This window comes from Lontra canadensis, unplaced genomic scaffold, assembly GCF_010015895.1.
Source record: "Lontra canadensis isolate GAN:19392208 unplaced genomic scaffold, GSC_riverotter_1.0 scaffold85, whole genome shotgun sequence".
NCBI lineage: Eukaryota > Metazoa > Chordata > Mammalia > Carnivora > Mustelidae > Lontra > Lontra canadensis.
The window spans coordinates 6,945,647-6,960,812 of record NW_022631079.1 but is presented as its reverse complement, the minus strand read 5'-3'; the positions used below and the strand labels follow the sequence as shown (position 1 = coordinate 6,960,812).

Below are 15,166 nucleotides of genomic sequence, written 5' to 3'. Positions count from 1 at the left end.
AAGCTAGAAAAAAAAGGAAAAGGATCTTCTGCTTAGTGTTTCTTATTCTGCTATGTTTTTTGTACACCACTTTAATTGCCCCTTCAGTGATATTATACTGCACACTTTTTTCAAAGGCTCATTTATAATACCTGCTTAGGAAAAATGTGGGTCAGTTGGCAATGAATTGCTACTTAATGTGACAACTCATCAGTGGGGCCAAGTGCCATCAATTGTTTGTTCACATCTTTGGTAATTTGATGCAGATGAAACTGGCAGTTGACCAGTTATGTTTTGTTTTATTTTTCTGGGGAAAAGGGTACTTTAAAAAAGAAACTGAAGCCCAGTATATATAATTTATTAATCTTGCTGATTTATTTTAATTATTCAATTGTATGCTACATCAGAATAAATTGAGAGCTAATAACTGCAAAAGAATTTGGATACCTTGGAAAGGGAGTATATTGAATATATTTATTTCATTCCCCATATATTCCTCATAATCTAAATTTCAGGATGATTGATGGAATGGGGACTTTGTGTATTAATGTAAAAGAAGTTTAAAAGGATGCCTGCTAAACAGCTAGATTGCAGGAGAAAGATAGCTGTTGACTGATTCTGGTAGAATTTTCCCAGGAAGCTCAAGAAAGTAGAATGTAATGCATGGATATCTTTAACATGAACTTTATGTATTTTGTATTAATGTAATTACTACTGATACGACTTGTTCCTATTATTTGGTCTATGAAATTCTACTCCCCAAGAACTGGTATAGCAGTCTTTCTTTCATTCCTTTTACATTTCTGGAAATTAACCTGAAACATTACTTGAAACCACTTAGCTTCCAAGGATTATGTCAATGACAGTTTACTCCAAAAGCTTGGCTTTTTGTTCTTTTTCAGCCATAAGAAGATAATATTTCCTACTAGCAGATGGTTGGTTCATCTTTTTATACCTAATTAGATTATATTATTAAGGTGAAGTGGACATTATTGGCCAAAGTTTATTTGTGCTCTTTAAAAAAATCCCATTTTATGGGGCCCCTGGGTGACTTAGTGGGTTAAGGCCTCTGCTTTTGGCTCAGGTCATGATCTCAGGGTCCTGGGATCCAGCCCCACTTTGGGCTCTTTGCTGAGTGTGGGGCCTGCTTGAAATTCTCTCTCTTGGGGTGCCTGGGTGGCTCAGTGGGTTAAAACCTCTGCCTTTGGCTCAGGTTGTGATCCCGGGCTCCTGGGATCGAGCCCCACATCGGGCTCTCTGCTTGGCGGGGGGCCTGCTTCCTCCTCTCTCTCTCCGCCTGCCTCTCTGCCTACTTGTGATCTCTGTCTGTCAAATAAATAAAATCTTTAAAAAAAGAAATCCCATTTGGTTACAATGGTTTGATTCTTACTTTGTCAACATATACTACAAACAGAAAAAGAGTTTTATAAATCATTGTTGATACTGATTAATATTGGTTAGGCATTCATGATGTGAGCACTTTTATCAAATGCAGTAAGTTGAAGTCTATGAATTTCAAAGATACTTGTATTTTACTGTGGATGATTTGAAGGACAACAGTATGGAAATAAGGTTCGGGTAAAATGGGACTTAGTAACTTTGATTTGGATGGGATTATTAGCCATTTAAAAGAATTGTTTGAAGCTTTAAATCCTTTCTTGCACAGGGTTATTTAGAAAAGTAAAATGAATTGTAGTCTGCGTCTGACAGAGAGCATGAACTAATTAATTATTGTGCTGTGTTAAATCAACAGATGGAAATACACCTCCATGGGTTTTCCTTGTCATCACAGATTAAAGCAGCTCTAGTTGATACTCCATGTAAGAAGGGGAGAATTTAGAAAATCAAGAGGAATGCTTAGGGTTCTACATTATCCAGCTTTACATATTGGTAGAACTTGTCTATAATGTTTGACTTGGAAGGACCTCCTTCCCATCCTCCACCTTTCAAACATACCCCCCATTCCATATGAGATATTGCTGGGATGTCTACCATTAGAACTGTTGTAAGAGAGTATTTTTCCTCTTTTCAAATGCACACGTTGCTCATGATGGTTTCCGCTCTCATCAAGTTGCTATTGAAAAGTGAGAGAAGAAAGAATGTGTGCTCTTGGGCTACCCCGTACTGGGCGAATGTGGGGAAATCAGGAGGGTGGTGTCAAGCAGAGATAGGAAGCTGGGACAGTAGAGAAGACTGAGTTCTTTGTTATTGCTCCTAAGGTTGCTTCCAACAAGTCACATTAAACTTAGAAATTAGACTCTGCCAGCTTGATCATTTGTCAGTGCCTTGGAAATGTATTGGAAGCTCTTTATTGAAAAAAATATTTTGTGAATGAGAGCTTGTATATGGGCTGTGCTTACAGTTTATAAATTTATCTATTTATAATCAGAATTCTCTAACATACAATGATTTATATGAGCAATTAAAAAATCCCATGTGGGACGCCTCGGGTAGCTCAATTGGTTAAGCATTTGCCTTCTGTCGAGGTCATGATCTTGGGGTACTGGGATCGCATCCCACATTAGGCTCTTTGCTCAGCGGGGAGCCTGCTTCTCCCTCCCCCTCTGCCTGTTGCTCCCCCTGCTTATGCTCTCTGACAAATAAAATCTTTACAAAGAAAAATAAGTAAAAAATCCCATGTGGCTTTGTTATAAAACATTTTTTAATTTAAAAATATTGCTAATTACCCAAATGTTCAGAGTTTTGATTTAAAACAGAACAAAATTTCTCGTCTATAAATGTAGCTTGTGATGTAAATTGAATGACATAAGGCTGTAATTAGCCGTAATTGTTACAATTGCTGCACTAATCTAATCCACTTAAACAAAACAAAATATTTCTGATACTTTTGTCTATAGATAAATGATTTATAAAATACGAGATGTCTTATAATAAAATAGTAACTAAGGCAGTCTCAACTTTATTCTTCTTAAAAATTATTTATTGCTGTAACACATCGATTCATTCAACATATTTTTATTGAATGCCTACCACAGATCAGACATTATTCTCCATTTTGTGGATAGCGAGGAACAAAGCAGTGCCTCTTTATGGTACCAGGCTTACCTGGTAATTCTGCTACCCACAGCCCAGGATACTTAAAAGAAAAAAGATTACATAGTTTTATCTCAGCATTTTCTCATGTTCTGGCTATTTTTTTTAAACTTGGCATAATTAGCTGGTGAATTTCCTTTGTATAAAGGAGAATCTTTGAGATGAAGATACATGTACCTTTATATTAATTTGGCATATAGTTAATTCTTTTTTTAATTTAAATTCATTAGCCAACTTATAGTATATCATTAGTTTCAGATGTAGTGTTCAGTAATTCATCAGTTGTTTATAATACCCAGTGCTAATCACATCACAAGCCCTCCTTAATGTCCATCACCCAATTACCCCATTCTCCCCATCCACCTCCCCTTCAGGAACCCTCAGTTTGTTTCCCATAGTTAAGTCTCTCATGGTTTTTCTCCCTCTCTGATGATTTCCCATTCAGTTTACCCTCTCTTCCCCTCTGATCCTCTATGCTGTTTCCCACATTCCACATATAAGTAAAACCATATGATAATTGTCTTTCTCTGATTGAGTTATTTTGCTCAGCATGGTACCCTCCAGTTCTGTCCACATCAGTGTAAATGGTAAGTAGTCATCATTTCTAATGGCTGAGTAATACTCTGTATGTGTGTGTGTGTGTGTGTGTGTGTGTATACACACACACACACATACCACATCTTGTTTATCCATTCATCTGTTGATGGACATCTCAGCTCTTTCCACAATTTGGCTGTTGTGGATATTGCTGCTATAAATATTCAGGTGCAGGTGCCCCTTCAGATCACTACATTTGTATCTTTGGGATAAATACCCAGTAGTGCAATTGCTGGGTTGTAGGGTAGCTCTATGTTTAACTTCTTGAGGAACCTCCATACTGTTTTCCAGAGTGGCTGCACCAGCTTACATTCCCAGCAACAGTGTAGGATGATTCCCCTTTCTCTTCATCCTCGCCAACATTTATTATTTCCTGAGTTATTAATTTTTGCCATTCTGGCTGATGTGAAATAGTATCTCATTGTGGTTTTGATTTGCATTTCCCTGATACCAAGGGATGTGGAACGATATTTCATGTGTCTGTTGGCCATTTGTATTTCTTTGGAGAAATGTCTTTTCATGTCTTCTGCCATTTCTTGACTAGATTATTTGTGGTTTTCTTGGGTGTTGTGTTTGGTAAGTTCTTTATAGATAATGGATACTAGCTCTTTATTTGATATGTCACTTGCAAATATCTTCTATTGCATAGGTTGCCTTTTAGTTTTGTTGACTGTTTTCTTTGCTGTGCAGAAGCTTTTTATCTTGATGAAGTTCCCATAGTTCATTTTTGCTTTTGTTTCCCTTTCCTTTGGAGACTCGTTTAGCAAGAAGTTGCTGTGGCCAAGGTCACAGAAGTTGCTGCTTTTGTTCTCTTCTAGAATTTTGATGGATTCCTGTCTCACATTTAGGTCTTCCAACCGTTTTGAGTTTATCTTTTTGTAGTTTAAGAAAGTGGTCCAGTTTCATTCTTCTACATGTGGCTCTTCAATTTTCCCAGCACCATTTATTGAAAAGACTGTCCTTTTTCCACTAGATCTTCTTTCCTGCCTTGTCAATGGTTAGTTGACCATAGAGCTGAGAGTCCGTTTCTGGATTCTCTCTTCTGTTCCATTGATCTACGTGTCTGGTTTTGTACCAATACCATACTGTCTTGATTTAGCTTTGTAATAGAGCTTGAAGTCTGGCAGTGTGATGCCACCAGTTTTGATTTTCTTTTTCCAATTTTACTCTGACTATTCAGAGTCTTTTTTGGTTCCATACAAATTTTAGGATTATTTGTTTTAGCTCTGCGAAAAAAGTTGATGGTATTTTGATAGGGATTGCATTTAATGTATAGATTGCCCTAGGTAGTGTAGAGATTTTAACAATATTTGTTCTTCCAGTCCATGGGCATGAAATCTTTTTCCATTTCTTTCTGTCTTCCTCAATTTCTTTCAGCAGTGTTCTATAGTTTTTAGAATACAGATCTTTTACCTGTTTTGTTTAGGTTTATTCCTAGATAGCTAACATTTTTTTGGTGCAGTTGTAAATGGGATCAACTCCTTAATTTCTCTTTCTTCTGTCTCATTGTTAGTGCATAATGCACATAATGCAACTGATTTCTGCACATTGATTTTATATCCTGTCATGTTGCTGAATTCCTGTTGAGTTCTTAAAATTTTGAGGTGGAGTCTTTCGGGTTTTCCACATAAAGTATCATGTTATTTGTGAAGAGTGAGTTTGACTTCATTGCCATTTTGCATGCCTTTTATTACTTTTTGTTATCAGATTACTGAGGCTAGGACATCTAGTACTATGTTGAACAACAGTGGTGAGAGTAGGCATTGCTTTTGTGTTCCTGACTTTAGGGAAGAAGCTCTCAGTTTTAACCCATTCAGAATAATATTCTCTGTGGGTTTTTCGTAAATGGATTTTACGATACTGAGGTGTGTGTTCCTTCTATCCCTACATTGTGGAGAGTTTTAATTAAGAAATGATACTATATTTTGTCAAATGCTTTTTCTCATCAACTGAGAGGATCATATGGTGCTTGTCCTTTCTTTTATTAACTCATTGAATGAGTTTGGAAGTTTTCCTTCCCTTTCTATTTTTTGAAACAGCTTCAGAAGAATAGGTATTCGTTCTTTCCCCTGGGAAGCCATCTGGCCCTGGACTCTGATTTGTTAGGAGATTTTTAATTACTGTTTCAATTTCCTTGATGATTATGGGTCTGTTTTTTTTTCTTTTTTTTCTTTCTTTTTTCTTTTTTTCTTTTTTCTTTCTATTTTTTCCTGTTTCAGTTTTGGTAGTCTATATGTCTCTAGGAAATGCATCTATTTCTTCCAGAGTGCCTAATTTGTTGGCATATAGCTGCTCATAATATGTTCTTATAATTCTTAGTATTTCCTCAGTGTTGGTTGTGATCTCCCCTCTTTCATTCATGATTTTATTAATTTGGGTCCTTTCTCTTTTCTTTTTGATAAGTCTGGCTAGTGGTTTATTGATCTTATTAATTCTTTCAGAGAACCAGCTTCTAGTTTCATTGATCTACTGTTCTTTTGGTTTCTATTTCATTGATTTCTGCTTTAATCTTTCTTATTGCTTTTCTCCTGCTTGGTTTAGGCTTTATTTGCTGTTCTTTCTCCAGTTCCTTTTGGTGTAAGACTAGCTTATATATTTGAAACTTTTCTAATTTTTTTGAGAAAGGTTTGTGCTGCTATGTATTTCCCTCTTAGGGCCTGCTTTGCTATATCCCAAAGGTTTTGAACAGTTGTGTTTTCATTTTCATTTATTTCCATGAATTTTACAAATTCTTCTTTAATTTCCTGGTTGACCCATTCATTCTTTAGTAGGATGCTCTTTAATTCCAAGTGTTTGAGTTGCTTTCAGATTTCCTCTTGTGACTTAGTTCAAGTTTCAGTGCATTGTGATTTAAAAATATGCAGAAATATTCCCAATCTCCTCGTACTAGTTGAGGCCTGATTTGTGACCCAGTATGTGATCTATTCTGGAGAGTGTTCCATATGCACTCGAAAAGAATGTGTATTTTGTTGCTTTAGGATGGAATGCTCTGTATATATCTGTGATGTCCATTTGGTCAAGTGTGTCATTCAAAGCCCTTATTTCCCTGCTGATCTTATGCTTAGATGAGCTGCCCATTGCTGTGAGTGGGGTAAAGTCCCCTACTATTATTGTATTATTATCAATGTGTTTTCTTTATTAATTTAATACTTATAATTGTTATAATTATATACATATAACTATATGTATGTAATTATATAATTAATACTTATAATTATTAGATGTTCTTGTTGGATAAACCCCTTAAGTCTGATATAGTGTCCCTCTTAATCCCTTACTACAGTCTTTGCTTTAAAATCTAATTTGTCTGGGGCGCCAGGGTGGCTCAGTCATTAAGCATCTGCTTTCGGCTCCGGTCATGATCCCAGGGCCCAGGGATCAAGCCCTGCATTGGGCTCCCTGCTCAGTGGAAAGCCTGCTTCTCCCTCTCCTACTCCCTCTGCTTGTGGTCCTTCTCTCACTGTCTCTCTTTCATCCTGTCAAATAAAATCTTAAAAAATAAATAAATAAAATCTAATTTATCTGATATGTGGATTGCTATCCCAGCTTTCTTTTGACATCCATTGACATGATAAATGGTTCTCCACCCCTTTACTTTGAATCTGAAGGTATTTTTAGGTCTAAAGTCCATCTATTGTAGGCAGCATATGGATTGGTCTTGCTTTTATCCAGTCTTATACCCTGTGTCTTTTGATTGGAGCATTTAGTCCATTTACATTCAGAGTAACTATTGAAGGATAGGAATGTAGTGCCATTGTACTACAATTGTAGTACATTGTAAAGTCCCTGTTCCTGTCGATTGTCTCTGTTTCTTTCTGATCTATGTTACTTTTGGGCTCTCTCTTCAGAGGATCCCCTTTAATATTTCTTACAGGGCTAGTTTGGTGATCGCAAATTCTTTTAGTTTCTGTTTGTCCTGGAAGCTCTTTATCTCTCCATACATTTTGAATGATACTTTAGCTGGAAAAAGCATTTTTGGCTGCATGTTTTTCTCATTTATCACCAAGAATGTGTCATTCTGGCCTTTTATGGCCAGCCAGGTCTCTGTGGATAGGTCTGATGCCAGTCTAATATTTCTATCAATGTAGATTAAGGAGTTCTTGCCTCAAGCTTCTTTTGGGATTTTCTCTTTATCTCTGAGATTTGCATGCTTCACTATTATATGTCAGGGTTTTGATCTATTTTTAATGATTTTTGAGGAGTGTTCTCTCTACCCCTGGACTTGAATGTCTGTTTCCTTCCTTAAGTAGGGAAGTTCTCAGCTGTGACTTGCTCATATATGCCTTATGTCCTTGTCTCTCTTCTTTCTCTGGGACCACAATAATTCTAATATTGTTTATGGTATCACTAATTTCTTGAAGCCTCCCTTCATGATCCATTCGTTGTTTTTCTCTCTTTTCCTCAGCTTCCTTCCTTTATATCATCTTGTCTTCTCTGTCACTGACTCTCTCTTCTGCCTCCTTTACCCTAGCTATTAGAGCATCCAATTTAGAATGCATCTCAGTTGAAAAATTTTTAAATTTTAGCCTGATTAGATTTTATTTCTGCATTAGAGATTCTTTGGTGTCTTTTATGCTTTTTGCAAGCCCAGCTAGTAACTTTATAATTGTTATCCTGAATTCTAGGTCTGACATTTTACTTATATCCATAATGATTAGGTCTGTGGCAGAGAGTATTACTTACTTCTGGTTCTTTCTTTTGTTGTGAATTCTTCCTTCTAGTTATTTTGCCCAGAGAAGAATGGATGAACAAGGGAGTAAAATAAAAAATATCAAGGATGACTCAAGCAAAATACCCATTAGACAAATCTGAAGAGGTCTGAAACCGAAAATGAAAAGAAAAAGGGAAAAAAAAAAGGAAAAAAGAAAACATAATTTCCCAAGTGGATAAAACAGGGTGGTCCTGGGTGTATTTTGCTCTTTTAGAAGACACTAAATCCCAAAATTGCAAAGAAAGCAAAAACATATATATACAAAAATGAAATTGAATACAGTGAAAGGAAGCGAAAAATGAAGACTATATCTATAAAATGTAAATGTAAAAATGAAAGTTTTAAAAAAAAGACTAAAAAACAGAATTGCTAAAATAAGAAAGTAGTTGAAAAGGGGGGAAAAAGATTATAAACTGAAAGATAAAAGAATCATGAGTAAAAGCCCTCGAATTCTATATACTATTTTCCCCTCACACTGGAGTTTTGCAATTCTGTGTGTTTGGTACACTTGGTGTTACACTGATGTTATAGCTAGTTTTCTGGGGGAGGGGCCTGCTGCTCTGATTCTCAGATGCCTTTGCCTGGGTGGAATTGCACTGCCCCTTGCCAGGGGACCAGTCTCCGTGTAAGCTGCTTTGGGTTGCTCTATGTGGCTTTTGTTCCCTGAAGGATTTCTGTGGCCCATTAGAGGATAAAAATTAAAATTAAAATTAAAAGGGCTGTATCCCTGTTTCTAGCCCTGGAGCTGAAAGATCTTGGGCCCCTAAATTCAGTAAACCTTCAGGGAAAAGCAGTCTTCACTTTTATGTGCACTGAACTCTGCAGATTCCTTCGAAGCACACCACACCCTACTTTTCTTCCCAGGGGAGAGGAGGGTTCTCACAGGCCTGACACTTGCAGGACCCCCACATGGAGACCAGTCTTCTGATTGCATTGCTGTTCACTGTTTATGGCCAACTGAGCTGAGAGCCCACTCCTGGGCTTGCTGACCATAGCCAGTTTCCTGCTCCAGTTCTTGGGAGCTCTGCCAGCTCAGGCATCCCCATTCTTTCTGTAACCCCGGGGATCCTGAGACCACAGGATCCCACCTAGAATTTTGTCCCGCTTTGCCATCCGAGCACCTTTCCAGCAAGGGTGTCTCTCACTGGAGCAGATTTTTAAAAGTACTGATTTTGTGCTTTGGGGCTGTAACGCTCTCTGGGAGCTGCTTACGGAGGTTCTCTCCCCTGCTGTTCATCTTCCAATATATTCCATCTGATTCACTTCTCCACACCTCCTACCTTCCCCAAAGTGGTTGGTTTTCTATTTGTAGAATTCCAGCAATTCTTTTCTTTCATCTCAGGTTGAATTCATAAGTTTTCAGAATGATTTGATAGTTATCTGGCTACATTCAAGGCCCCCAATGAAACAAGGCTCCCTACTCTCCTGCCATCTTGCTTCTTTCCACTAATTCTTTCAAAAACTATAAATCAGAAGGCTGATTATCTGCCATGCCCTATTTCAAGTATGATGGCATTTTGAAAAATGGATTAGAAACAAATCTGACCTCAAGGCCTAGTTGTTGTATCACTATAGGTGATACAACAATGACAGAAGAATGGAAGAGAAGCAGCTATAAAACAGGTTTTGTTGGAATCTCAGTAGTTAAAGAGAGTGAGGTGACTTTGTGTGTATCTGGGGGGGGCAAGGCAATATTATTGCCCTAATGTGTACATGCTGGAAACTTTGTAGTTTTCAATTTTATAGCTCTTACGAAAGATGAAAACCTACACTTGTTTTAGTGCTTTCTCTCCATTTCAGCATATAGAAGTAGTTTCAGGGAAGAGTTCCTTAAAACCCAGGCCTTCATTATTTTTTAGATGGTTAAATAGCTGGGATTTTCTACTCTCTGTCTTATCCAGATGCTTCCTAAATTATATAACTAAGAAAGACAATAGGAAAATAACTTATAAATGCATTAAAATTTACCTATGGAATAATAAATAGCTAGTATCTGTAAAGATCCACAGATTCATTAAATACATAAATATACAAATTAATACAACACTTAATAGTTGAAGAAAATGAGAATAGGAAGAGAAATCCATCAGATGTTTTAACTGATAACCAGTATTTTGGTTTGTACTAAAGAAGAGCCTCAAGAGTTAGGAACTCAGTAAATCCTTCTCAACTTTGAGAGATAGGTAACTTGTCTCATTTCACTTTCACTGGCATAAAAATAAGACCAAGATTGTGTGGCCTTTCTACTTAATGAGTTATTAGCTTAAGTGAGGGGTTCCAGGATTGCTGACCAGGTAACCACTGTGGTTAAATGAACCATTAGAAGTAGGTAGGGCCATAAAGAGACTGGTATAGGGATTTTTAAGCTTTGACTTTTTCGAAAAGGCCGATTTCATATTTCTTTTGTTTTGCCTTGTAGTTACCAGCTGACAAGTGGGTACAAGCCTGCCCCAATGGACCTGAGTTTCATCAAACTCACCCCATCTCAGGAAGCGATGGTGGACAAGTTGGCAGAAAATGCCCATAATGTGTGGGCCCGGGATCGAATCCGACAGGGCTGGACTTATGGCATCCAACAGGTACATGGGGGCTTTAGAACGTGGAGGCTGAGGTTTGCTTAAGTGGTAATCAGCGTAGTTCATAACAGGGGAGATTAAATAATTATTGTTTTGAAACTCACATACATGTCTTAATATACGTATGCAGTGACACACCTGTCCAGTGCTGGACTCAGGAAGTCAGATGACCATAACCCTGAGTAAAAACAGGGAATTTGAACCACAACAGTGATTTATTATGTGGTTTCATGGCATTTCTCTCTCTCTGAGATTGTCTTTTTAAGGAGAAACTTCTGAAATATGAGAAGATTGATATACAATAATAATAAAAGAAGTCCGCAGTTCCTCATTTGAAACCCCTGGGACCAGATAAATGTTAGAACCCAGATATCTTTTGGTTTCCAGAATGGCGATACAGTGATCGATTACATGCTTCTTAGCACCCTCCGCAGGGCAGCAGAATGTAAATTACTATTTGTTCAGCACCGTGTAGGCATAATCATACCAAGAGGGGATAAATAAAGCCTATAAACAGGCTTGCTTCAATTTAGATCACGTTCTACCACCAACTGAGTTTGTGTTAAACTTAGTCAAGGATGAGTTTTCTAAGGTTTCTAGATGTCAGAGTCGTGGATCTCTCTCTATTAATGGTGGCGCTGGCGGGAGTGACTAACAGTCATTGAGTACACCCGGAGGTGTCATTGCTGAGGGGCCGAAGAACGCATTTGAGCCTCACCTTTGAGTCCTCGTGTGACCCTGGACAGGATTCTTAAATTCTCTGAGCCACTGTTTCCCTCGGCAGTAAGGAACTTAACGTCATTCTATAACTTACTTGGGAGAGAGGCTCACAGCAGTGCCTGGGCAGACCAAATACGTGGGGCGGTTTGCTCTTCAATTAGGTGGCTGTCCCCCTGTCTGGAGCTTTACACATATTCTCCTTAACTCTGACAACAATTCAGTGAGGGAGGAATCCTTTTATTCCCAGCTGACATATGGTGCACGGGGAGCCTCCGTGGGCGCAGTTTGCCCAGTGCTCTGCGGCTAGCAGGTGGCAGACCCTGCTTGGGATCAAGCCTTCAGACTCCAGAGCCAAGATGCTTCACTGCCTTGTTGCAGTGCCTCTTGGCAGCTCAGTTTAGGCTTCCTGTACTTAGAATTTTTCAGGAATAAAATGGATTCTTACTTAAAGGCTTAGACGATGGTCCAGGCAACAGCCTAAATATTGGTTCGAAGAAATGAGTTTTGAAAACGCTTGTAAGCCAGTGACTTCTTGCTATTGGGAAGGCCAAAGAAAAATGGAAGAGCCTTGATGTACCTCATAAAATATATTTTTATATTGAATTAAGCTAGTTGTAGCTGATGAGAATGTCAACACTACATCTGCTCCAGTATTGTGTCTGTGTGTAGGGGTGTGTGTGTGTGAGAGAGAGAGAGAAAGACAGAGAGAGAGAGAACCTGAACCTTACATTCCCAGATGGATGAGGGGTTCACACTGGCTCTGCAAAAGGAGGGCTTAACTTACCTTGAAGACCACGGAGCTCTTTCAGACAAATGAGGAGTTCCCTAAGGTCCCTGTCTTCAGGGGTAGGGGCGCTCCTTCCTGTGCACGTGTTTCCTCATAAAAGCAGAAGGCTCTGTTTGAACCTGCCAGAGCTCTCATTTAAATCATTTCCCCATTCCTTCCCCCAGGTCGCACCCCATCCCTCCACCGCATTCCCCACTGACATAGCCCATGTTTGCCAGGTTATTTGAATAAGTGTCTTGAATTTTCCATCACCTTCTTGTTAACATAACCTACTGAAAGTCCTTGAGAGTGGTTTCCTCAAATTACCTTCTTCTCTGTCTCTCGAGCACAGCTGCTTTCAAACATGAGTGTGTGTCGGATCCCCTGGGGAGCTCCTTTTTAACTGAGTCCCAGGATTCATTCAATGCTTCAGACCTTCTATGGAGGAAAAGTTTGGGGGCTAAAACCACGTTGAAAGAGAGGAGTGCAGGGTGATGTTTATACTGTTAGTTTATTTGGTGTGGCTTTGGAGTGCTGCTTCCCGCCAAATGACCTAGGTGACCTTGACCCCCAACGTGTCCGTCCGTGTTCCTGTATTCAGGAGCAGGTGTTCGGTACAAATTTGCTAGAGAGAGGAGAGAAGACAGTAAGAAAAGCTTTCCTTGCTCTTACCCAACCGAGACAAACCCCATCCACCACGTAGCATATTAGTTTTGAGACATTTGGGAAGGATCTACAGCCTCGTCATTCTTAGTCAAGCTCAGGTTCACCTGAGAATTGAGAATGCTTCTTGAGATCTGGGAAGTCTGACAAAATCTGCAGCAGAGTCTCAGGCAGTGGATGAAAGGAAGTGCTTTCTTTTGCCAGGATAGTAGGATAGCTAGCTTTCTGGCTTTGCCAACATCAGTGCCATCGCATTTTAAACCTGGAGCCTCTTTTGTCATAAACATTTCATGAGTTTTGTAGGTATTTCAGTATTTCTGCTATTAACAGGTTTCACAGGTTGATGGAGTCACCTTAATGCGTTACTGTTCAGGCCATTTGAGTTCATAGAATGGCTGTCTATAACATGCTGTTTTTTTTCCGAGAAAGAGACAGCAGCCATATGTTGTTTGTAGACTAAAATCACTGAGAAGTGACCAGTGATCATTTGGCTGTTCTTGTAACAAAGACTTGTCTGTAAACTTTGCAAGGAAATTCCGTGTTTTCTAAATTCACACATTGCCCTGTGACCCCAGCAGATGGAAGGTGGTTGAAGACATCCTTCCAGCTGGCTTTGTCGTCGTTGTTGTTGTTGTTGTTGTTTACTTCTTCTTCTCCTGGGGAGGGCCTGCAGTCACTCATCTGATCCATCTTTTCTATTGCTAGGGGTTCAGTAACTTCCGTTACCTGAAGAGACTAAGGTGGTGGGGGAGGGGCACCTTTTACCTCAGGGGCCTCACATTCTATTATATTTGGAAGCTGTCACCCTTCTAGAAGGATTGCTTTAGTCCTACTTTGACGATGGACACCTTTTCTCTTCCTGTAGGATGTAAAGAACAGAAGAAACCCTCGTCTGGTTCCCTATGCCCTTCTAGATGACCGCACCAAGAAATCTAATAAGGACAGCCTCCGTGAGGCCGTGCGCACGCTGCTGGGGTATGGCTACAACCTGGAGGCGCCAGATCAGGATCATGGTATTTTTTAAAAAGATTTTATTTATTTATTTGAGAGAGAGAGAGAGAGAGCATGAGCAGGGGGAGGGGCAGAGGGAGAAGGAGAAGCAGGCCCCCTCCTGAGCGGGGAGCCCAATGCAGGGCTCGATCTCAGGACCCTGAGGTCCTGACCTGAGCCGAAGTCAGGCGCTTAATCCACTGAGCCACCCAGGCATCCCCAAGATCATGGTATTCTGGTTTTCCTTTATTCCTCTCAGGTCTTGAAGTTGTGTGGTAGTTCTTCAGAGCTAAATAATTAACTAAAAGGGCAGCATACAATGAGTTCTTTGGGATGTCATCTAGTTTGTAATTTAGGACAGTGGTTTAGAGCATTTTTTTTTTCCTGAAGGACGCTTGAGGGATTAGACTCATCTCTCATTTGAGTGTCTCGGGACCACAGTGATTCTGCTGGGGGGAGAAACGGGGTTACCTTCCCAAAGAGTTTGATGTGAACAGTGAACTCTCTTAACTGTGGTACAGCTCCCACCCAACCCCACCCGTTCTCCTTCAAAAGAATTTAGTTGTTTAGCCCGTGTCTTCTGAACTTTCATTATTTATACTCATACCTAGAGGTAATATTAACTAATTAGTGCAACATTTTGCTTTAAGATAAGCGCATTAGAATAGGCATTCAATAAATTTGTGTTGAAAAAATGGGTTTTCAGAAGTCTTATAAAGAACACATTTCCCCTTAAATAATACCTTTTAAGAATATGGTTTAAAATATCAGTATCCATTCCTTTATCCTTTGCCTGAAGTTGGACTTGGTATGACTATCCATATTTTAAAATCGGCAAAGTGAAATAAACAATGTGTGTTTCCTTATAGTGCCTGTATTTTTTTGATAGAAAATGTTTAAAAATGTATCCTAACTATACTCTAATGACTAACATCTTCAGTGTTGTATCTGTACATAGAAATCCAGACTGTCAGTAGTAATAATAGCTAATGTTTATATAGTGCTTGTCATGTGCTTCTGAGACCTTTATAATTACGTGATCCTCACAGGAGTAACCCTATGGGGATGGTCCATGCATTAAGCTCACTTTACAGATTAGGAACCTGAGAT

At 39.1% G+C, this 15,166-nt stretch overlaps 1 protein-coding gene across 9 annotated transcripts in view; it reads left to right on the top strand.

Moving 5' to 3' along the window:
* Positions 1 to 15,166, top strand: part of RYR2 (ryanodine receptor 2) — a 740,314-nt gene that overhangs the window by 461,231 nt on the left and 263,917 nt on the right. For all 9 annotated transcript variants that reach the window (XM_032883093.1, XM_032883091.1, XM_032883088.1 and 6 more), the window contains 2 exons: positions 10,761 to 10,920; positions 13,932 to 14,079. In XM_032883093.1, the coding sequence (XP_032738984.1) occupies positions 10,761 to 10,920; positions 13,932 to 14,079 (308 nt within the window). The remainder of the gene's footprint in view (positions 1 to 10,760; positions 10,921 to 13,931; positions 14,080 to 15,166) is intronic.